Source organism: Vanellus vanellus (assembly GCF_965231255.1).
Source record: "Vanellus vanellus genome assembly, chromosome: 27".
Lineage (NCBI taxonomy): Eukaryota > Metazoa > Chordata > Aves > Charadriiformes > Charadriidae > Vanellus > Vanellus vanellus.
The window spans coordinates 2,339,301-2,360,202 of record NC_138932.1 but is presented as its reverse complement, the minus strand read 5'-3'; the positions used below and the strand labels follow the sequence as shown (position 1 = coordinate 2,360,202).

The following is a 20,902-nucleotide window of genomic DNA, read 5'->3' as shown; positions in this document are numbered from 1 at the left end:
GCGAGGCTAAGCCGCCATGGCGGCCCCACCTCCGCGCGGCGGCGGGGCCGCGGGCTCGGAGAGGCGACGGAGCGGCCCAGCGCCCAGCTCCGCGCCCGGCGCGCCGCGCTCCCAGATAATGGCTGCCGGCAGCGCTCCCCCCTCTTTCCCCGCGCCTCAGTGCCGCCAGACTACAGCTCCCGGCGTGCCCCGCGCGCCTCCTCGCCCGCCTCCCAGCGCGGCCTGCCGCGCGGCATCACGGGAAATGTAGTTTGCGCATTCCGCCCGGCGGGACCACTGCTCCCGGCGTGCCCCGCGCGTCCTGACACGGCGGGGGAGCGGGGGCGGGAGGTGGCAAAGTGACGGGGCGGGAAGGCCCCGGGGGAGCCGGGACGGGGTGGGGGGGAGTCGGTGAAGGGGTGGGGAGGCGTTAGGGGCAGGGTTAGGTCTCGCCCAGTCGAGCCGGGCCAGGTCAGGCCTAGTCAGGCCCGGCTAGGCCCTGAAGTGAAGTGCGGCCTAGCCCGGGTGGAGGCCGCGAGGAGCCTAGGCCTCCCGTAAAAGCCTCTGCGGGGGAAAGCCGGGAATGAACAAGCGGGCCTCCCCCAGGCTTCGTGGGGCCTCGGGGCCTGCTGTCAGCTCCCGCCTGCTTCGGCGGGGCTGCAGGTGGGCTCCGGCCCAAGCTCCCCCCGCCCCCCCCCCGGGGTTACCCGCCCTTCCCGGCTGTGGTGGGCCCCGGCTGCCCGGACTACAGCTCCCAGCGCTCCCCGCCGCCCTCCCCCGGGTTGTTTTCTCCGCCCTGCCGGCCAGGCCGCTTAGTTAATCGCCGAACCGAGCCGCGGAACCGGGGACTACAGCTCCCGGCGTTCCCGGAGAGGTCGGCAGGTCCCCGGGCTGCTGTGTCACTGCAGGGGGACAGAGCGACGGCAGGGGGGGCGGGCAGGTCCCTGCCAGCTGGCTGATTCCCTTCCTGCCTATTTATCCCTGCCTGTTTAATTTTAAGGCAGGAGCTGTGCCTAGGCAGTGCTGGGAGTCTTGGTGGAAGGCCTTTCTGGAGTGGGGTGGAGAGGGGAGTTATCTTTTGTGGCCAGGACTCCTTCGCAGACGGTTTATTCCTTTAGCTCATGGCTGACTTCATGTCTGACTCTGGTGACCTCCTTCTGGTTTGTTCTGGCCTTATTAAGACAAGTGCTGGGTTCTGAATTGAGGTCCCCCACGCCAAGCCCAAGGAAGCAATTTGCCAAGCTGCTGGGAAGTACTAGCATAAGTAATTAAAGCAAAATCAAGATAAATGAGAAGCGTATCCTGTGACGCAAGCCCTCTATCATTTCAAACAGTGTGAAACCCAACTAACGTGCCCTGTCCCACCCCTCCTGCCCTGTTCTGAGGGACTGATGAGTATTAAAAATAGACGTTGAGGCCTCTGGGAGCAAGAGGGGAGGGTGAATGCAGTTTTCAGTAGCTGTGACACTTACAGGTACATTTTTTCCCCACTCTTTATACAGTTGAGGCCTGTAAAAGCGAAGCCAAGTGATACAGCACAAGGATGCTGAGGAGGAGGAGGACGACATTTCTGCGGCCGCAGGGACGATTTGGCTCACAAAAGGTCCTGTCTGCATCAGCCTTTCTTTGTGGCAGCACAGAAACCCCTTTTCCTGGGACTGTGGGTTCCCTGTCCGCCAGAAGTGATGAGCCATTGTCTTGGCTGTGACACAGGCATGTGTGCGGTGACTTGAAGAGGGGGTCTGAACCCCAAACCACGTCACGGAGGAATTTCAGTCCCCTTCTGCCCACCCGCTTTCCAGATCGATTGGAAAACAAACCTGAAAACAGCCCCGGTATGAGGGAAATGGGGAATTTTTTGCCATCACATCTCCAGCAAAGCACCCCTTGGGCTGCAGTCCTGGGGATGTGTTGGGATCTCCCCAGCAGACTTTTCTTTTGGCGTGTTTTTTTTTAATGCTTCATAAATAGCTGGGTCTGTTGATAAATAAAATCGGGGAGTCCCTGAGAAGCACTGAGCAAGCAGGTTAAACCCCCCAAAGCCTCGACACGAGGCAGTTCTCATCCTCTGTGGAGGAAAAGCAACACTAACCCCAGCAGAGATAGGAGGGACCGAGTTTAACCAAGGTCCCGCTCTGGCTGCGCAGAAGGAGGGAGAAATCTTTGTTTCCCTCGCCCTTTGTCCGGCTTTTCTGTTTAAGCTAGAGATTCCTCAGGCCTGGCTCTTACCCCTGGGCAGCGGGATCCTTGCTTTCAGCTGTGACCCTTCTGATTATTTATTTATGTTACTTTGCAGCTCGTTAGGAAAAATTAAGCCAAGGAAAGCACACAGGGGATGGAAGGAAAAGAGCCCAGCCCAAGAACCCCATCTGCTGGGTCACGGTGGAGGTTCTCATCTTGCAAACGGTTTAATCTGTGCTTAATTTCATCGCAGGTGCTCGGTTGGGCTGGGCCTGCACCCCTCGCTGCCAGGAGGAACATCCCCGCTGGCGCCTGAGCCCCGTCACCCTGACAAGGAAATCCCCAGTACCCGGAGTTTCGTCTGGTTTAGTCTGAAGCTGGGACGCGTTTAGTAGCGGCGCTGGGGAGCGGAAGGAGACCGAGGTGACGATTTACTCATTTGGTGACTTAGTCACCCCTTAATTCCCCCGAGTCTCCTCTGCAGACACACAAAGATTTTCCTACACGCGTAATTTCGCGCGCCGTGAGTAATCCCGGTACCTCCAACCCGGGCTGTGCGGAACAGGGTATTTCGGAAACAAAAAAATTAATGTTTTACCTGTTTTGCGGTAGGTGAAGGGGGGGAGCGCGCCCGGGGCGGGCGGCTGCTTGGGCACGCAATGCTCCCGGTATGTTTATTTTCGTGCTTTTTTTTTTTTTTTTTTAAAGGCTGGCGTCCCTCTCCTGCAACATGTTCAGCTGCAGGTGGGATGTGGAGTTTTGGGGATGCCGCTACACGGGTTTTACATGGGTTTAGACTGGGTTTACATGGGTTTACACCCGTTTTACATGGGTTTACATTGTTTTTGCATGGGTTTACATCATTTTACGTGGTTTTACAAGGGCTTACAGTAGTTGTAAATGGTTTTATATGGTTTTACACTGGTTTTACATGGTTTTGCACTGGGTTTACACGGGTTTACATGGGTTTTACATGGGTTTACACGGGTTTTACATGGATTTACACGGGTTTACACAGGTTTTACATGGATTTACACGGGTTTACACAGGTTTTGCACGGATTTACACGGGTTTTATATGGTTTTACACCGGTTTTAAATGGTTTTACACAGGTTTTACTTGGGTTTTATATGGGCTTACACAGGTTTGTACGGGTTTTACACGGTTTTACACAGGTTTATATGGGTTTTACACGGTTTTACACAAGTTTACATGGCTTTACACGGGTTACACAGGTTTTACATGGGGTTCGCGTGGCGTTTCATGGTTTCACATGGGTTTACACGGTTTTACATGGCTTTACGCAGGTTCACATGGGTTTTACATGGATTTACCCAGGTTTACATGGCTTTAGCTGGGTCTACACAGGTCGACACGGGTTTTACACGGGTTTACGTGGTTTTACATAGGTTTACACAGGTTTTACATGCTTTTACATGCTTTTACACTGGACCCCTCCATTTCCAGTGGCGAGCCCGTTGCCAACCTCCCTCCCATGTCACACCGGGGTGGCCGTGTCACGCCGTGTCCCTGTCCCTCGTGACACACCCACGATTATCAATTATTCCCCCAAAATGGAGCTGGAGGGCACCCCCGGAACCCCAACCCCCGTCTGCAGCTGGATATATATATTTTTTTATTATTATTAATTGTTTTGCTTGATTATATTTTGGGGGGGGTGGGGGGGTGTGCGCGTGCCAGGCAGCGCTGCCGAACCTCCGAGCGCATCCACCGGGAGGAGGAGGAGGAGGAGGAGGAGGGAGGAAGGAGGGGGGGTGTAAGGGGGGGGGGGGGGGGGGGAGAGGGTGGCGGAGGGAGGGAGCAATTGAATTTCAAACACAAACAACCGCATGGGGCAGGGGCCCACCGCCGCCGCGCCGCGCCGCTCTTAGGGCCGCCCCCCCCCCCCAACTTGGGGGGCAGGAGAAGCCGCCGCTTCCCTTATCATACACCCACCCCCCCCTTTCTATATTTTTTAATTTTTTTTAAGCCCTGCCTCGCCGGGTTTTGCCTCCCAAACTTCATCTTTTAACCCCCCCCCCCCCCTCCCCCTTTTCCCTCTCCCCCAGCCCGCCCCCCCCCGCTCCGTTCCCGGGAGGAGCCGCCAGCAAAGATGTCCCGGTCCAACCGGCAGAAGGAATACAAATGCGGAGACCTGGTTTTTGCCAAGATGAAGGGTTACCCGCACTGGCCTGCTCGGGTAAGAAACTGGGGAAGGGTTGGGGAGGGCCGATGGGACACCCCCCCCCCCCCCTCCTCTCCCGGTTCCCCCTCCCGGTGCTCCCCGTTGCATAACGCGGGCGGCCGCACGCCGCAGCCGGTGTCCCGGGGCCGGGCTGCAGCGGGGGGGGGGGGGGGGGAACCCGAACCGGGGGCAGCCTTCCCCGGTGAAACGTCGTTGGAGGAGGAGGAGGGGGTCCGCGGGAGGGGGGAAGGTCAGGCTGTAGGGAAATGGGGAGGGGGGCTGCCGGTTTTCCGTCGGATCCCCAACTTTACCGGCACCTTATGTAAGGCCGGGCCCCGTTGGAGGGGGGGGGGGGGGGAAGTTGGGGGTTATTCGTTACCGTGGGGAGTGGGGGAGGGTCGGGGAAGCGTTTTCTTGTTATTTTATTGTTATTTGGGGGGGTTTAATGTATTGAAAAAAAACCGTCCCGAGCTCCCCCCGGGCCCCTTTTGTGCTATTTTCCTCCGGGGGGGCGGGAGGGGGGGGGGGGGGAGGGACAGGTGTGGGGGGGTCACGAGTGGTTTTTGCCACCTCGTGGGAGTGGGGACACACACACACCACACCACCCCCACTCCCGAGGTGCTCCTGCTCGTTCCGGTCCCCACTGCGGGACCCAGGGGGCAGGACGGACCCCCCCCACACCCCCCCCCCCCCCCGTGACCTGGGCCGCATCCTGCACCGGAGCACGAGGCTGGCGCCATCCTCCCCGGGATGACCCCACCACCACCACCACCCCTGGTCCAGGAAGGGATTTGGGGGGGTGGGAGGTGTCCCGTTCACACGTGGGGCCACACCATGGCCACCACCACCCCCCTCCCCGGCCACGCTCTGGCTTCCCACAGCGGCAGCGGGACCCACGCGAGGCGGTTGGGCGCCCCGTGGATTTGTTGCTCCGCTTCGCCCGTGGTTTGGGGGAGATTGGGGGGGGGGGGGTGTTAGCTAACCCCACCACCACCAGCACCACCACCATGGTGGCTTTGCCAGCGTGTCCCCCGGGTCCGCGTGGCCTTACCTCTCGGGTGCCAAATAGGTGCCAGCGCTCGCCGGGAGTTTGGCTTTGAAAAAAATCAATATAATTACGGAGGACTTAGGACAGAGTGTTTGGGGGGGGGGGGGTGGGGGGGGGGACACAGGACGGGGGACACACACGACACGACAGGCGACGACACACGCTGGGCCGTCGGACCCGGTGGGTGCCCATCCCGCCACCTCCGCCGGGCTCCGTCCCACCGGTGTCCTGGGTGCCGTGGGGATGCTGGGGGGGTGTGGGGGGTGTCCCCAAGCATCTGGGGTGGGGGGGGGGTGTCAGTATCATAAGCCCCCCCACACACACACTCTCCATCCCCCTGGATAAAGCCAAGAGCTGTCGAGGCCTGATCCTTCCCCGGGTGGCCGTGGGGACGCTCTGGCTACGGAATATGTCGGTGGTTATTTTTAAGTGGTTGATGATGCAGTTTAAAATTTCCTTGGAGTGTTTCCCCCCCACACATACACACCCCACACCCCCCCCAGGCCGTGCTGCAAAGGGAGCTGGGCCGCCTGCAAACCCCAAATTAAACCGAAACGGGGAGGAATCGGGCTTTAAAGGCCGAGGATTTCCCTACACACACACACACCGCCCCCCCTCACACACCCACCCCCCCCCCCCTTTCCTCCATCCACTCCTCGGGTTTGAATAACTTTTGTTTGGTTTGTAGGGTTCTGGCGGGGAGGCCGCGGAGGGGGTGGGGAGCCGTTCGGATTTGGCACTGGCCTCCCAACGCGCGTTTGAAAGCGGCTTTTGCGAGGAGGAGCCCGAGGGATCTCTGGGAGCCCGGCGCCTGCTGCCACTGCCGCTTCCCTTTGGTGGGGGGGGGGGGGTGGCAGCCATGCTCCCCTGGCCCCCGCCGCGGACCCTTCATCCTTTATCCATCACATCCCAGTGGGGTTTGATCCCGCTTCCTGGAAAAACTCCTCTGATGGGTACCCGGAGCCATGGGGGGGGGAGGGGGGGTGCCAGGTTGAACTGGGAGAGGGGCTGAGCCCCCCCTCCCCACCCTCCCTCGGGTGACTAATCCCATGGCGGACTGGGGTGAAGCAGGCAGGGTTTGTCCGTGACTAATCAGGTGCTGTGATGAAACGTTACCCGGTCGCTGGGATATTTGTTTCCGATCAGGTGTGGTTGGAGCAGAAAGAAAAGGCGAGGGAAGACATGGAGGGGGGGGAAGACGGTGCCCGGCACCGTCCCCCAGCACCAGCAGCCCCTCCCCCCCTTCCCCTCAGTGGAAACCTCTCCCCGAGAGGGGCAGCACCAAGTAGAGGGGAAACTGAGGCACGGAAGCAGGGAGATGAGTCGCCAGTGGCTGGAACGGGAGCTGTGCCTTCCCACACACGGAGCCATCCTCTTCCCCTCGCCCCATCTCCGTGGGGTCTCCGCCACCCGGACCCCTCGCCATCGCCTGCCCGTCGGCGCTTCCCTGTTGCTGCCGCTGCATCCACAGCCCTTCTTCCTTACAGCCCATGATTTATTTACACTGTGGGAGCGGGGCAGGGACTGGGGAACTGGCCCAGGGGCTGGCACCGCACTGGGCGTCCCGGCACCTCCCCGAGCATCTCCCATTCTCATCACCGGGTGTTCGGAAGGGGCAGAGGGGGTGTGGAGGGCTCCTTGCTGCCAGCTGTATGCTTTGCCGCCGTTTGGAAAAGAAACCTGGTAGTTTGCTGGGAGGGCCGGTGCTGCCCGGTGCTGGGAGAAGCCCACCACCACTGAGGCTGGGCGAGCTCAGTGCCCGATGCTGGGACGGGGCCACAGCGATGTCCCCTGGGCTGGGGACGGGCTCGGGGATGCCCCCAGCCCCCAGCCTGGCTTTGTAGGGCCCAGCTACGTACTTTTTTTTTATCCGCGTGTGACCCACGTGAATTAATTCCGTTAATTCCCCCTCCCTGACAGCCGACTCCTGATTCCCAGCAGTGGGGAAACTGAGGCGGGGGGTGGGTTGCTCCCACAGCACCCCGGTGCTCTCGGGGGTCCCCCCCAGGAGCTGACGCAGAGCGGGCTGCTCCCAGCTTTGCTCTGCTCATGCTCCGAGGACGGGTTGCAAAGGTCAAGTGCAGAGGTTGGGGGCAGAGTCCGCAGCGGGGTACGTGCCTGTCCCTCCCCTGCCACGCTCCAGAGCTTTCCCTCCCGGGGGGCCCGTTGTTTTTGGACACCCCCCTTCCCACCCCTCCTCAACCTCGTGGTCTGCAGGTCCCTGGGCAAGGACGCGCTGGTGACACCGATGCCGTTCGCAGGCGCTGGCGGGGGAACGGTGACGGGCACACGTGTACTTTAACCCGGCACCGCGGCCCTTTAACATCCCCCCCCCCCCTCCACCTTTCCGGCGAGCAACAGGGATGGACAAACAGATGTTTGACAAACAGATGGCAGTGCTTTGAGCCATGGGCTCCTCGCCTTGGGGGGCTCTTTTGGGGGGGGGGTGAAGGGTTTCCAAACAGCCCCAGCTCTCTGGCGAGAACGAAACCCTCGTGGCTGCGCTTGCTTCCTGGGGATGGATGGGGTTTTTGGAAGGGTTCCCACCCCCGGCGCCTGCCCGCGCTATCGGCGTCCCCACCGGGGTATCTCGCCCGCCTCCCCGTATCTCCCCGTGCCCCGGCTTCCCCGCCTGCCCCTGCAGATAGAGATGCCGCATCCTTCTCTCCAGGGGGACGGAGGTTTGGGGTGGAGAAGGGGCAGATAAGGGGCTGTTGCTTTGCAGGGCCGGGCTGGGCGGCGGATCCCGGCTGCCATGTGGGTCGGCCACGGGGGAGATGTGAGTTTTCCCCAGCGCCGGGTGCACTGCTGCCCGTCCCTCGGCCATGCCGCGACCTTGGCCAAGGACGATTCCTGGTGTGGGGGTGAGGACTGTGGTGCCATGGGGCAGCTGTCCCTGTCCCCGCTGTCCTCGATGCCGCCTGTGCCACCTTTCCTCGGGGAAGGAGGTTTTAAAACTAGCTGGGGGTGGTGGCTTGGGCGGACAGGGGTCCTGCCAGGCTGTGGTGGCCGGTGTGATGGCAAGACCAACCTCTGCACAGCTGGGGACCATCCGTGCTCCTGAAATGCCTTCATGCATTTGGGGGTGCAGGATCGGGCCAAACCAGGGTCTTCGGGGTAGGCTGGTGGTGCCGGGAGCCCCGGAGCGCTGGGTGGAGGCACATCACCGATCCCGAAACACACCACGGATTCAGGGGGATGGCCCAGATGCCACATTTGGGCAGTGGGGATGGCGTGGAGGCGCATCCCACCCCGGTCCAGCTCTCCGGGAGTGGGGACCGTGCACGGAACATCATATGGACGGCCCACTGCGTTCCAGTGCCTGCACAGAGCCCCTCACCAGCATCCCATCCCACCCGGCTGTCCCTGGGGCCGTGCCGGCATTGCCACCCGGCACAATGGCACATGTTAGTCCCTGGATGTCGGGGAACGAAGCTGCACACTATTCCCAGCTCTGGGAATGAAACCGGGAGAAACCCTTGGCCAGGTTGGCCCTCAAACATCGTATTTGAGATGGGTCGGTGACGTGCTGGGAGGAAAGGTGGGGGGAACCCCCACGGCAGCTCTGCCGCCGGCACCCCGGCTCCGGCACTCCTGGCCAGCGGGGGAAACTGAGGCTCTGCGAGCCGGGAGGGGGTGGCAGTGACTTAGCAAAGGTCGTGCCGTGAGTCAGCAGCGCGCTGGGAATGGGACACAGCACCCCGGCCGCCGGCGCTGGCACCTTCCTGCCCGGTGACGCGCTGGCACCCGCCCCAAGCCCCCCGCCTGCATCCTCCATCGCCTCCTTCCACCTCTCTTTGAGGCTTTCTCTGGGAATTTATGGCCGCGCTCCTCGCGCTGGCTGGAGCTGGGGGGGGGGGGGGGGTGGTGGTGGTGGTGTGCGCGTTATTTTTAGATGCTATAAAAAGCAGCCGGAGTCGCTTTCGCTCTATTCCCGCGTGGCGCCTCGGGAATATTCACGCTCGGTGAAATGGCACCTGCCGGCGGGGTTGGCGCCGGCTGCTCGCAGACCCCAGTGGTCCTCGCTGTGCCGTCCCCGTGGCCAGTGACCCCATTTTGGCTGGAGGGGGAGGTCCCAGCAGCAGGACGGTGTCACTAGGCCCCCCACACCTCCTGGCTTTTCCCCCCTACATCCCCACACCCCAACCAAGGGCTGGATGCGATGCCTCCGGCTTCACCGGCATGTCTCTTGCGTGAATTTGCTGAGCTAAATATGTCTGAGCTGGTCTAGACAAGAGCTTACGGCGGCCGTTCCTCAGCCCGGCTGTCCCCACGTCCCCACCCGGCACCGGTGGGCACAGCCACTTGTTTTATTAACCGCTCTTCTTGCCCGCGGTGTCGCTGGCCGGTGGGTGAATTCCATAGGAATAACGTTTTCCTCCCTCCCTGGGCTGCATTGGTTGGTTGGATGCGGCGTGTGGGACACTCATGTCCCAGCTGGTGGGTGACATCCTGGTGTCGGGGAGGGAGCCAGGGCTCTGCCCTCCCCAATTCTCACCCCGTCCTTTGTATCCCACAGATTGACGAGATGCCGGAAGCAGCAGTTAAATCCTCCTCCAATAAATACCAAGTCTTCTTCTTCGGGACCCACGAAACGTGAGTGGGGCCGTGGCGCGTGCGGGAGACAGGGCTGACAGATTGACCCCTTTGCAGGGGGGATTTTGGGGAGAGGCGAGCTGCCCCCCCGGCTGCCGTCCCTCACTGCTTTCCCCCCCCCCCTCGAGCAGGGCATTCCTGGGGCCCAAAGACCTCTTCCCCTATGAAGAATGCAAGGAGAAGTTCGGGAAACCCAACAAACGGAAAGGATTCAGCGAAGGTTTGTGGGAGATCGAGAACAACCCCACAGTTAAAGCCTCCGGCTATCAGGTGGGTCATGAGCCGGGGGGGGGGTGGGGTGTCCCAGCACCTCGTGTCCCCCTCCAGCCACCTCCTTCCCCCCATCCCTTCCTTCTGTGAGTCCCCCATGTCACCTCCAGCCCACCCAGAAGAAGACCTGCCCCGAGGATGCCGAGCCGGAGCGAGAGCCGGAGGGCGACGGGGAGAAGAAGGGCAACGCGGAGGGCAGCAGCGACGAGGAGGGGAAGCTGGTGATCGACGAGCAGTCCAAGGAGAAGAACGAGAAAGCCGGGATCAAGAGGAAAGCAGAAGATGCTTTGGAGGTAGGGGGACATCGGGGACGTGGGCGAGGGGGGGTCTAGGGCTGGGCTGAGCCGAGCTCCCCCCACCCAGGACTCCCCCAAACGCACCAAGGAGGCGGAGGGGCAGGAAGGGGAGAAGAAGATAGATAACGAAGAGACCCCCAAGGAGGAGCCGAAACCCAACCCGACCGAAGGAGAGAAGAACAGCGACGCCGCCGGCGTGCCGGACGCCAACGAAGCCAAGCAGGAGAGCAAGGAGAAAACGGGCGCGGAGGAGGTCAGAGATCACAAGGAGAGGTGAGGGTGGTGCGGTGACCCCCATCCCCAAGAGCCGGGCTCCTCCCTGCCCACCCCGGGCACAGAGGGGGGGATCCCGGTAACCGCGGGGTCCGTGACCAAGCGCTCGGGTTTCTTCTCGGCTCCTCCCGCAGCCTGTAGCGGCTTCTCCGACGAGTTGATCTTCCCGCCTGCCCCTTTTCCCCGCTGGGCTCCTTGGGTGCTGCCTCGGCTCGTCGCGGCCGTAGCTCCGGACAAGAGAAACAAAGTGAAAATGAAATTTAAAAAAAAAAAAAAAAAAAAAAAAAAAAAAGACAAAAAAAAAAAAGAGGAAAAAAAAAAAAAAAAAGAGAGAGAGAGAAATGAAGAGGAAACCCGGTAACACGAACCCCTGAACCGACCCGCATCTCCCGGCCCCGCCGTCGCGGGGCGCATGCTTTGTATTAGTGATTTCTAGGGGGCTGATCAGTTGATTTGAAATAAAAGCAATTCATGCCTTTTTAAAGCGTTTCCGCCAGCGTCTCTGTGCCCCGGGCCGGGTCCCTTTCCCCCCCCCCGTTGCCCCGTGCTGGCCCTTTCAGGCCCCTTTGGGCTGCCCGGCCCCCGCAGCGTCCCCCCACTGCGTTTGGAGCTGGGAGGTGGGGGGGGAACACCAGAAAGAGATGCGGAAAGGGACGGGAGCAAACCCGGGGAGAGGAATGGTTGGAAAGAGGGAAAGGGAGGGATTTTGGAGGGGAGATGTTTAATAAAATAGGGGAAAAAAAAAAAAACCAAAACACAATTCTGCCGGAACGCCCCCGGGGACGAGGGGGGGATTTGAGGTGGGGGCTTTGCTGTGCAACGGAGCTGTGTCCCCACAGAGTCCCTGCGGGGGGAGAGCGGGGACAGCCCCCCCCCCCGCCCCCCGCCGGGAGAGGGGGGACAGGATCAGTCCCCGGAGGTGGAGGGGTGGGGGGGGGGTGGGGGGGGCGCCACACAGCAGCTCCCCGCGAGCAGTAAAATGGAGCCCTGGCCGGCTGCCAGCCCCGCCGCCACCGGACTACAGCTCCCAGCGGCCCGGCCTGGGCGGCCGCTGCCACCGAAGGGCCCGGCCCGGGGCTACGGGGAGCGACACACCCTTTCCCCCACCCCACCCCACCCCACCCCGGTCCCACCCCCCCCCCTCTCCGAGCCTCGGTGAGCGCAGGCCCCACCGGGGGCTACCGGACCCGGGGACTACAACTCCCGGCGTGCCCCGCGGCTCCCCGGCCAGCCCCGCTTCAACCCGCCCCGCGGCCTCTCCCAGCGTGCACCGCGCGGCGGATGGCGTCTCCCAGCGTGCACTGCGCCGCCGTCCGCCGGAACTACGACTCCCGACGTGCACCGCGTCGCCGTCCGCCGGAAGTACGTCTCCCGGCGTGCATCGCGCCGCCGTCCGCCGGAACTACGGCTCCCGGCGTGCACCGCGCCAGCCCCCCACCCCGCACGGCGCGGGACAGGCCGGGGGAGGCGAAGGTGAGGGGGGGGGGGTGCCTGGGTCCCCTTTTGGGGGGTGGCGGATCCCATTTTGAAGGGAGGGGGGCTCTGCAGGACGTCTGGGTCCCCTTTGGGGGGTGGGGGGCTCTTCGGGACGCCTGTGTCCCTTTGAGGGGGGGCCTCTGCAGGACGCCTGGGTGCCTTTTGGGGTGGGGTTGGGGTGGGGGTCCCATTTTAGGGGTGGGGGGGCTCTTCGGGACGCCTGTGTCCCCTTTAAGGGGTGGAGGGTCCCCTTTGGTGGTGGTGGTGGCTCTGCAGGACATCTGGGTCCCCTTTTGGGGGATGGAGGGGGTTCCCATTTTTGGCGTTGGGGGGTTCTTTGGGATGCCTGGATCCACTTTGGGGGGGGGTGGTCTGCAGGACGCCTGGGTCCCCTTTGAGGGATGTGGGGGTCCCATTTTAGGGGTGGGAGTGCTCTTTAGGACGCCTGGGTCCCATCTGGGGGAAGCTCTTTGGGACGCCTGGGTGGCCTTTAAGAGGTGGGGGGGTTCCCTTTTGGGGGTGGGAGGAGCTCTGCAGGACATCTAGGTCCCTTTTTGGGGGTGTGGTCCCATTTTGGGGGTGTGGGGTTCTGCAGGACACCTGTATCCCATTTGAGGGGTGGGGGGGTCCCCTCTGGGGGGTGGGGGGGTTCTGTGGGACACCTGTGTCCCCCCTACATGCACCTGAAGCACATTACCCCGGGGAGCACCCGGGGACCCCCCCTCCGACCTTTTCCCCCCTCCACAGCCCCTGCGCTGCCATGCGCCTCTCGGCCCTGCTGTGCGCGGCGAGGCTGCGGTTACCCCCCGGTTACCGGCACGGCACGTGGCGCCCCGACACCACCGCCGCCCAACGCCGCAACCCCCCGGGGCTGCGCCGCCGCAAGATCTTCGTGGAGCCCATCGCCCGGGAGGACTGGAAGGTGTTTCGGGGTGACACGGTGAGTCTCCCCCTCCCTATGCGCCCCCCCCCCCCCCCCCCAGGGTTGGGGAGTCCCCCCCTGACCCCCTTCTCTCTACCGCAGGTCCAGGTCCTCGTCGGGAAGGACGCAGGGAAGCAGGCGATGGTCACCCAGGTCGTGCGAGCCCGGAACTGGGTGGTGGTGGAAGGGCTGAACACGGTGAGCCTGGAGCCGGTGGGGGGGCTGCCGGGATGAAGCGGGGGAGCACACCCACCCCACAGGGGCTGTCGGTAACCCCCCCGCATCCCATCCCAGCACTACCGCTACGTCAACCGAACCGCCAAGTACACCGGGACCTACATCGCTAGCGAGGCGCCACTGCTGCTCAGCCAGATCTCCTTGGTGGACCCCGAGGACCGGTAACGGTGGGGTTGGGGGGCGAAGGGACCCCATTGTGGGTCCCCCCCGCCTCCAACCTGCTCGCTGCCGGCAGGAAGCCAACGGAGGTGGAATGGCGGTACACGGAGGAGGGCGAGCGGGTCCGTGTCTCCCTGCGCAGCGGCCGCATCATCCCTTTGCCCCTGCGGCAGCGCCGGGACGGCATTGTCCCCGAGCAGTGGATCGGTGAGTGGGGATGGGGGTGGGGGGGGACATGGGGGGGCTGCCAGACCCCTCCTGGGGGGAACACGAGTCCCCTGAGGGGCTCAGTGCCATCCCTTCGGCTGTGCAGACGGCCCCAAGGACACATCGGTGGAGGACGCGCTGGACAAGACGTACATGCCGTCCCTGAAGACCTTTGAGGAGGAAATCATGGATGCCATGGGCATCGTGGAGACACGCAGGGCCAAGAAATCCTACTGGTATTAACTGGTGGGGGACTAAACCCCCTCCCCCGGGGTTGGGGTCTGCAATAAAGACACCCCTTTATTTTTCCCATTTGCGTGGTGCTTTCGGCGCAGCCCCCAACTCGCTCACGCCAAATCGTGGTCTGTAGAAATCATGGATTTTATTGTGGTTGGTGCCCGGCACCGGGAGCCGGGGGGCTCTGCCCCTCTCCGGGGGGCTCTGCCCCTGCTGTGTCCTCGTCCTCGCTGCTGTCCTCGTCCAGACCCGCCAGCACCGTTCCCAGGGGCGTCCGTGCGGCCACCAGCACCAGGTTGCGTGGGGAGAACAGGGGGTCGAAGAGGGGGACGAGGGCACAATGGAAACCTGTGGGGAGAAGGAGGGGTGAGTACCGGCGGCACCGCAGCCACCTCGCCGCCGCCCCGGCACCCACCTTGCTCCCGCAGGTAGAGCAGGCGATCGAGGAGGATGAGGGTCTCCACCAGCGGGGCCAGCAGCAGGGTGAGGCTGAAGAACGCCACCACCTTGTGCTGCTGCTCCAACATGGCCCCGATGGCCTCTGAATCCAATGGGATGGTGGACGGATCCAACCCCACGCGGGGCAGCCCCAGGCGGGCGTACCTGCGGGGTGATGGCACACTAATGGTGAGCTGGGGGGAGGGGCAAAACCCTCAAATCTTACGAAGTTCAACATGGCCAAACCCCTCAAATCTCATGGGGTTCAACAAAGCCAAGCGCGGGGTCCTGCACCCGGGTGGGGGCAGCCCCCGGTCCCAGCACAGGCGGGGGATGGAGGGATGGAGAGCAGCGCTGCCGAGAGGGACTTGGGGGGTGTCGAGGGGGGGGATTGTGCCCCTCTGCTGCGCTCTGCTCTGGGGAGACCCCCCCGCAGTGCTGCCTCCAGCTCGGGGGCCTCAGCGCAGGAGAGACATGGAGCTGGTGGAGCGGGGCCAGAGGGGGCCCCGGAGATGCTGGGAGGGCTGGAGCCCCTCTGCTGGGAGGACAGGCTGGGAGAGGTGGGGGGGTCAGCCTGGAGAAGAGAAGGCTCCGCGGAGACCTCAGAGCCCCTTCCAGTGCCTAAAGGGGCTCCAGGAGAGCTGGGGGGGGACTCTGGGTCAGGGAGGGGAGCCATGGGACGAGGGGGAATGGTTTGACACTGACAGAGGGGAGAGTGAGATGAGATATTGGGAAGAAATTGTTGGCTGTGGGGGCGCTGAGCCCCCGGCGCAGGGTGCCCCGAGAAGCTGTGGCTGCCCCATCCCTGGAGGGGTTCAAGGCCGGGTTGGACGGGGCTGGGGGCAACCTGGGCTGGGGGGAGGTGGCCCTGCCCAGGGCAGGGGGTGGGACTCAATGATCTTCAGGTTCCCTTCCAACCCAAACCCTTCTGTGAAAAAGGGGGTGTCCCCCCAACACGCCACAACTCACTGGGGGAAGCTGAGGGCGTGCGCCTTCTTCACCGTCTGCACCCCTGGGTGCTTCTTGCTGGGGTCGGCCGCCCGGATGAGGGTCTCCAGGACGGCGCGGTAGCAATGGGCGCGCAGGGAGTCGCTCTCCGCATCCAACCGCCCCCGGTACTCCTCCAACGCGTGGCAAGCGGCTTCCCGTGCCCGGTAGGAGAGCTCGTGACCCGGTAATCCGGCTACCCAAGCGCTTAGGGGGTAGCCAGGGTGGCAACCAGGGGGCTGCGGCGGGGTGGACAACTTCATGTAGCAGCAAGCCACAGAAGCCACGGCGGCCACGGCGGGGCTGCGAACGAAGTGACGCAGCAGAGCCGGGCTGAGGTCCCCGCAGGCGTGCAGCCCCGTCACCAGCACCCGCTCCCCCACCTCCGCCCCCCCAGTGCCCCCCAGAGGGTTCCTGGCGGCGGGGTCCGGTCCCGGAGGGTCGGGGGGCAGCAGGAATTCCCCCCAAGGTGCCCTTGGGTCCAGGCGACCGGCCACGTGACGTGGGGCCCGGGGGGTTAGGGGACATGGTGGGTGGCGGGGGGGGGTTTGGTGGTGCCGGGGGGGGCCCTCCTTTCCCGGCACCCCAATTTTTCCCAACTCCCGCTGCAGCTCCCGGTCGAAGCGCTCGGCCATGCCGGCCAGGCGGCTGTCGCCCTCCACCGCCGTGACGGATAAGCCGAGGCCGAAGGACAGGTAGCGCGAGAGGTGGCCCTGGGGAGGGGACACACACACACACACACACTCAGCTGACGGGGACACAACACCCCCAGGGCCCCCCCCGCCCCCCGTCACCCCCTGGCTCCTACCTGCCCCGCTCCGATGTCCACCACGCGGTGGCAACCGGTGGCCCGGCTCAGCCGCTGCAGCAGCTGTGGGGAGAGGAGGGGATTAGGGGGGTGTTTGAGGAATTTTGGGGAGACTTGGGGCATTTTGGGGGGGTCAGGGGGGGTGTTGGGGGGTTTAGGAGGGCTGGAGGGGGGTTGAGGGGCTTTGGAGAGGGTGAAGGACACTGGGGGAGTTGAGGGCATTTGGGGGTGTTGGGGGGGCTGGAGGGGGTTTGGGGGGCTGAAGGGGGTCGGGGAAGTTTTGGGGAGAGTTGGGGGGGCTGGAGGGGCTTTGGGGGGGCTGAGGGGGGTTTAGGGGACTGGGGGAGTTGGGGGGTTTTGGGGGTGATGGGGGGTTGTTGGGAGGGACTGGGGGGGGCGGGGGGGCACTGGGGTGGTTAGGGGGGCTGGGGGGTGCTGCAAGAGGTTTGGGGGCTTTGGGGAGGCTGGGGGGGTGGGCAGTTTTTGGGGGGCTGGGGGGGTGGGAGGAGTGGGAGTTGGGGGGGGCTGGATGGGATTTGGGGGGGGCTGAGGGGGTTTGGGGGGATGGAAAGGGTTATGGGGAGCTGAGGGGGGATTTGGGGGGGTCACGAGGCGGGGGGGGGCACCCACCTTCCCCAGGCGCCGGATCTCGTGCTGCTTTTTAGGCTTGACATGGCGGCGGAACAGGGGGTGCAGGAGGGGGCTCTGGCAGGGGGGGCGCGGGGTCCCCCCATGTCCCGGCCCCCCCCGGGGGAAGGCGAGGGCGCGGGCGGCGGCAGCGAAGGCCAGGAGGGAGAGGGGCCAGGCGACCCCCCCCGGCCCCCCGTCGCCCCCCAAAAGCCCGGCCAGCTGCGGGGGGGCGGCGGTGGCCAGGGCGGCCTGCCATGGCGGGGGGAGCCGGGCCCACAGCCCCTCGGCGAAGAAATCCTGTGGGGAAGGAGGGGGGGTCAGCGCAGCCGAGGAGGGGGGATGACGCACGTGGGGACATGGGGGGACACTCACGATGACGTAAGCGTCGAGGAGGGGCCGGTAGAGCGTGAGGAGGCGGATGATGTCGGCCGCGCGTCGCTGCTCCGGTTGGTAACTCATGGCGGGGCCTGGGGGGGGGGGGGAAGCCGGGGTGTCATCAGCCCTGGGTGTGGCCCCGGGCTGTGATGTCATTTTTAGGGCTGTGATGTCATTCTTAGGGCTGTGACGTCACTCCAGGATGCCACCCCCCCTCCTCTGGCTGTGACCTCACGGGGCTGTCGCACCATCAGGCCGTAACAGCTCTCAGGAGCCGTGACATCAGCAGGCTGTGACATCACACGAGGACGCGATGCCGCCTCCCACAGCTGTGATGTCACCCGGCTGTGACATCACCCAGTGAGGCAGCCCCTGCAGCCAGGACATCACCAGGCCGTGACATCACCCAGGGCTGCAACCCGCCCTCCCGCAGCCATGACGTCACCGGGCCGTGACATCACCGGGCAGCTCCAGCCTCGCCACGCCCCGCTGACGAGCTGTGACGTCGCGCCAGGCCCTGACGTCACCTGAGACGTCAGCGCACACACCCCCCAGGCCATAGAGCCGCCCCACCCGCGGGCCAGAGCGACCCCACGCGCCACTCACCCCCCGAGTTCCCGCCGCGGCGCTGCGCATGCGCGTTGGGAGCGCGCGGCGCCCAGGGAGCATGCGCGGGGATGGGGCGCAGACGTATTGCGTCACTACCGCTCGAGGGGGAGCAGGGGGCGGGTCGCGCGCATGCGCGCTAGCGGCCAGCGCCGCTCCGCGCCGGCCACGTGCGGCTCCGCTTGAAGGGGCAACTTCCGCTTCCGGGGTGCGGAGGTGAGCGGGGGGGGGGGGGGCGGCGGCGACGGTGGCGGCACCGGGGCCTTTTGGGGTGGTCGGGTTGGTCGGTGCTGGGGGGGGGGTTCCCGGTGCTGAGGTGTCTCTCCCCGCAGGCAGGACCGGCCCGGCCGGCCGGGGGCTGTCGTGGCCCCCTCCCCCCCCCCCGCCGGACCCCGCCATGGCGGATTTGATCCTCAACGTGGACTTGGCGCCCTCCGAGCGGCCCAGGAAGAAGGAGACCGGTAACCGAAAGCACCAGAACTTCTTGCGGCGGCGGCGGGTGCTGGAGCGGCGGGGAGTGCTGAAGCAGAAGCAGCTGCCGGTGGTCCAGCCCGGGGGGGGTTCCCAGAGGAAGCGGGGCACGAGGAGCAAGAAGCCGGGGGCGACCGGGGGGGGGGCGGAGAAGCCAAACTCCATCCAGTCCAAGCCGTGTCCTAAAGCAAATGGTCATACGGTGGTCAGGCGTCCCGCCATGGCCATCACCCGGCCCCCCGGAGCCGTCACCCAGCCTGCCGCGGCCACACAGAACGGCTCCACCGGCCCCAAAGGGACGAAACCAAAACCGACGGCCCGTGGCACGGCTAAGAGAAACCAAAGAGCCCTCAGCGTCCCCCCGCAGCCCAGCAAAATGGTGGCCATTGACTGTGAGATGGTGGGCACGGGGCCCGGCGGGCGCACCAGTGACCTGGCCCGCTGCAGCATCGTGAGCTATCACGGCGACATCATGTACGACCAGTACGTCCGCCCCGCTGCCCCCATCGTGGACTACCGCACCCGCTGGAGCGGCATTCGGCGGCACCACATGGAGAACGCCGTCCCCTTCGTCAAGGCCCAGCAAGAGGTGCGCCCTCGCCTGCCTTTTCTGGGGGTGATGCGGCCTGGGGAAGGGGGCACGTGGGGCTGGGGTCTTCTTCTCGTGGGTTTTTAGGGCTGTTTGGGGGGGGTTGTCAGGCTGTGGGGGCTCGTCTGTGCGGGGCAGGGGCTGCCCGCGTCCCTGTCTGGCCTCTGCAGCGAAGGGAGCGTCTCTCCACACCGCCCCTCAGCCCCACAGCTTCGTGCCAACCTGCTTCTCCCCACTGGCAGTGGGGCAGCCCCCAATCCCTGGGCATGTGCAGCGCTGTGCCGTGGGGCAGAAACCTCCTGTGCAGCGTGGAACAGATTGCCGGGTGTCTTCAACCCCCCCCTTTTATCCCCCCTCCTTAGATCCTGCGCATCCTCTCTGGGAAGATCGTGATCGGCCACTCCATCCACAACGACTTCAAAGCACTCAAGTACTTCCACCCCAAAGCGCTCACCCGGGACACGTCCAAAATCCCCTTATTGAACCGTAAGGGCGGCTTCCCCGAGAACGTGGCCATCTCCCTGAAGCGCCTCACCAAGGAGCTGCTGCAGCAGGACATCCAGGTAGCTCGGCCGGATCCTCCTCCCCGATCTTGGCGGCCGCCACAGGGTGCCGCTGCGAGGCTGCCGCCTCAGCCGGCAGCTCCCCGCGGTCCCTCAAGAGCCCGGAGAGCGGCGTGGGGATCCCCCTCTGTGCTGCACCGGGGTGACGGGAGTGGGGAGGGCTGTCCCCGGGGAAAGATTGGGGTTTCACACACCGCCCTGAGACCGGGGCACCCCAAGTTCAGCCACTATCGCCAGTCCCGGAGCAAGGCAGCCCCGTGCCTCAGTTTCCCTTTCCCTGGAAACCACCCTGAAGGTGAAGGGACCCCCGCAGTGTCAGCGGGGCTTTTTCCCACTCAACCAGTGTCGGAGCGGTGGCTCGGGCTGTGCCCACCCCCTGTCTCTGTCCCCAACAGGTCGGGAAGAGCGGTCACTCCTCGGTGGAGGATGCCCGAGCCACCATGGAGCTCTACAAGGTGGTGGAGGCAGAGTGGGAGCAACACCTGCTGCTGAACCCCGAGCAGGAGTGACGGCCCAGCAAGCCCAGTCCTGCACCCCAAAAGGAGCAGCGAGCGCCGAGGGGCCGCTCCGTCCGTCTGGGTGAGGTAGTGGGGACGGACAGACGGTGGGAACGTGGAGCCAGGTGCGACCGTTCCTCGTCCCTGTGCCCCTGACGTGCCTCGTTACACTGCTGCTGTTGCACTCCTTCCTCCCCCAGGGACGTGGGGGAGAGCCGGGGCCAGCCTGTGCCTTCCCGGGGGAGGGGGGGGGTCTCTCGGGTCTTGTGTCCCCCCCCCAGAACAGCTCGGTGCTGCCGGAGGTGCCGATAAGATGGCGGGGCCCGAGCTGGAGCGGGGCCGTGGGTGTGGTGTTGGGGCTCCCTCACCCCGAGCGCAGACCCAGTCACGGGGGGAATCGGTGCCCGGGGCGGACTCCGTCCCCTCCCGGTTCTTCCCATCTTACAAAACTACCTCTGACAAGGACAGGAGCCGCAGCGGAGGCGTGGGAACGGGCAGCGCCCGACAAGCGGGAAGCAAATCCTACCGGCAAGTCACCGCTCCGATTTCGGAGTTTTTTCCCCTCGATGATTTGGCTGCCGCCCGTCTTCCTCGTTGCGTAAACGCTGCTGCGAGCGCGGGGGCCGGGGACGAGCCCGGGCATGGCCGGGGAGGGGGGGGGAACCGGTGTCACCCCATCTGCCTGCGCCGTGCCGCCCCGGGGATGCCGTGTCCTTCGCAGATGCCTCCGAACACCGACGTGTGGTTATTCCCTGAACTCTTGAACGTGCCCCGAGTTCTCGATCCGCCCCGAGGGCGGGGGGGGGGTGTGTGTGTGCTGCTTTGAACTGAAATGTTTATGTAGAAAATCCCAATTAAAAAGCAATGATTAA

At 64.4% G+C, this 20,902-nt stretch overlaps 4 protein-coding genes across 4 annotated transcripts; 3 read left to right on the top strand and 1 right to left on the bottom strand.

Moving 5' to 3' along the window:
* The first annotated feature begins 4,137 nt into the window (after positions 1–4,137).
* On the top strand, positions 4,138–11,312 carry HDGF (heparin binding growth factor). The gene is made up of 6 exons (XM_082495901.1): positions 4,138–4,360; positions 9,913–9,989; positions 10,121–10,259; positions 10,370–10,552; positions 10,623–10,828; positions 10,963–11,312. Exons 1-6 carry the CDS (start codon positions 4,274–4,276, stop codon positions 10,967–10,969), a joined length of 699 nt encoding a protein of 232 aa, XP_082352027.1. The 5' UTR covers positions 4,138–4,273; the 3' UTR covers positions 10,970–11,312.
* Positions 11,313–12,230: 918 nt separating this feature from the next.
* Positions 12,231–14,141, top strand: MRPL24 (mitochondrial ribosomal protein L24). The gene is made up of 6 exons (XM_082495904.1): positions 12,231–12,301; positions 13,052–13,244; positions 13,329–13,424; positions 13,521–13,624; positions 13,699–13,829; positions 13,936–14,141. The coding sequence occupies exons 2-6, from the start codon at positions 13,065–13,067 to the stop codon at positions 14,070–14,072; spliced, it is 648 nt and encodes a 215-aa protein (XP_082352030.1). The 5' UTR covers positions 12,231–12,301; positions 13,052–13,064; the 3' UTR covers positions 14,073–14,141.
* A 70-nt stretch (positions 14,142–14,211) lies between these two features.
* METTL25B (methyltransferase like 25B) lies at positions 14,212–17,408 on the bottom strand (the record flags this gene model as incomplete). Its single annotated transcript, XM_082495897.1, has 6 exons — positions 17,302–17,408; positions 16,930–17,226; positions 16,300–16,362; positions 15,474–16,204; positions 14,482–14,669; positions 14,212–14,414 (listed from the first exon to the last, which is right to left on the bottom strand). The coding sequence occupies exons 1-6, from the start codon at positions 17,386–17,388 to the stop codon at positions 14,212–14,214; spliced, it is 1,569 nt and encodes a 522-aa protein (XP_082352023.1). The 5' UTR covers positions 17,389–17,408.
* Positions 17,409–18,541: 1,133 nt separating this feature from the next.
* ISG20L2 (interferon stimulated exonuclease gene 20 like 2) lies at positions 18,542–20,902 on the top strand. Its single transcript, XM_082495903.1, has 3 exons — positions 18,542–18,970; positions 19,333–19,533; positions 19,929–20,902. The coding sequence occupies exons 1-3, from the start codon at positions 18,602–18,604 to the stop codon at positions 20,040–20,042; spliced, it is 684 nt and encodes a 227-aa protein (XP_082352029.1). The 5' UTR covers positions 18,542–18,601; the 3' UTR covers positions 20,043–20,902.

Excerpts from the sequence above, each read along its gene's own strand:
- HDGF (XM_082495901.1), top strand. The coding sequence starts at position 4,274 with ATGTCCCGGTCCAACCGGCAGAAGGAATACAAATGCGGAGACCTGGTT. Across the intron at positions 9,990-10,120 it reads TTCTTCGGGACCCACGAAAC|GGCATTCCTGGGGCCCAAAG; the intron begins GTGAGTGGGGCC and ends CCCCTCGAGCAG. Across the intron at positions 10,260-10,369 it reads TTAAAGCCTCCGGCTATCAG|CCCACCCAGAAGAAGACCTG; the intron begins GTGGGTCATGAG and ends TGTCACCTCCAG.
- MRPL24 (XM_082495904.1), top strand. The coding sequence starts at position 13,065 with ATGCGCCTCTCGGCCCTGCTGTGCGCGGCGAGGCTGCGGTTACCCCCC. Across the intron at positions 13,245-13,328 it reads AGGTGTTTCGGGGTGACACG|GTCCAGGTCCTCGTCGGGAA; the intron begins GTGAGTCTCCCC and ends TCTCTACCGCAG. Across the intron at positions 13,830-13,935 it reads TGTCCCCGAGCAGTGGATCG|ACGGCCCCAAGGACACATCG; the intron begins GTGAGTGGGGAT and ends TCGGCTGTGCAG.
- ISG20L2 (XM_082495903.1), top strand. The coding sequence starts at position 18,602 with ATGGCCATCACCCGGCCCCCCGGAGCCGTCACCCAGCCTGCCGCGGCC. Across the intron at positions 18,971-19,332 it reads TCGTCAAGGCCCAGCAAGAG|ATCCTGCGCATCCTCTCTGG; the intron begins GTGCGCCCTCGC and ends CCCCCTCCTTAG. Across the intron at positions 19,534-19,928 it reads TGCTGCAGCAGGACATCCAG|GTCGGGAAGAGCGGTCACTC; the intron begins GTAGCTCGGCCG and ends TGTCCCCAACAG.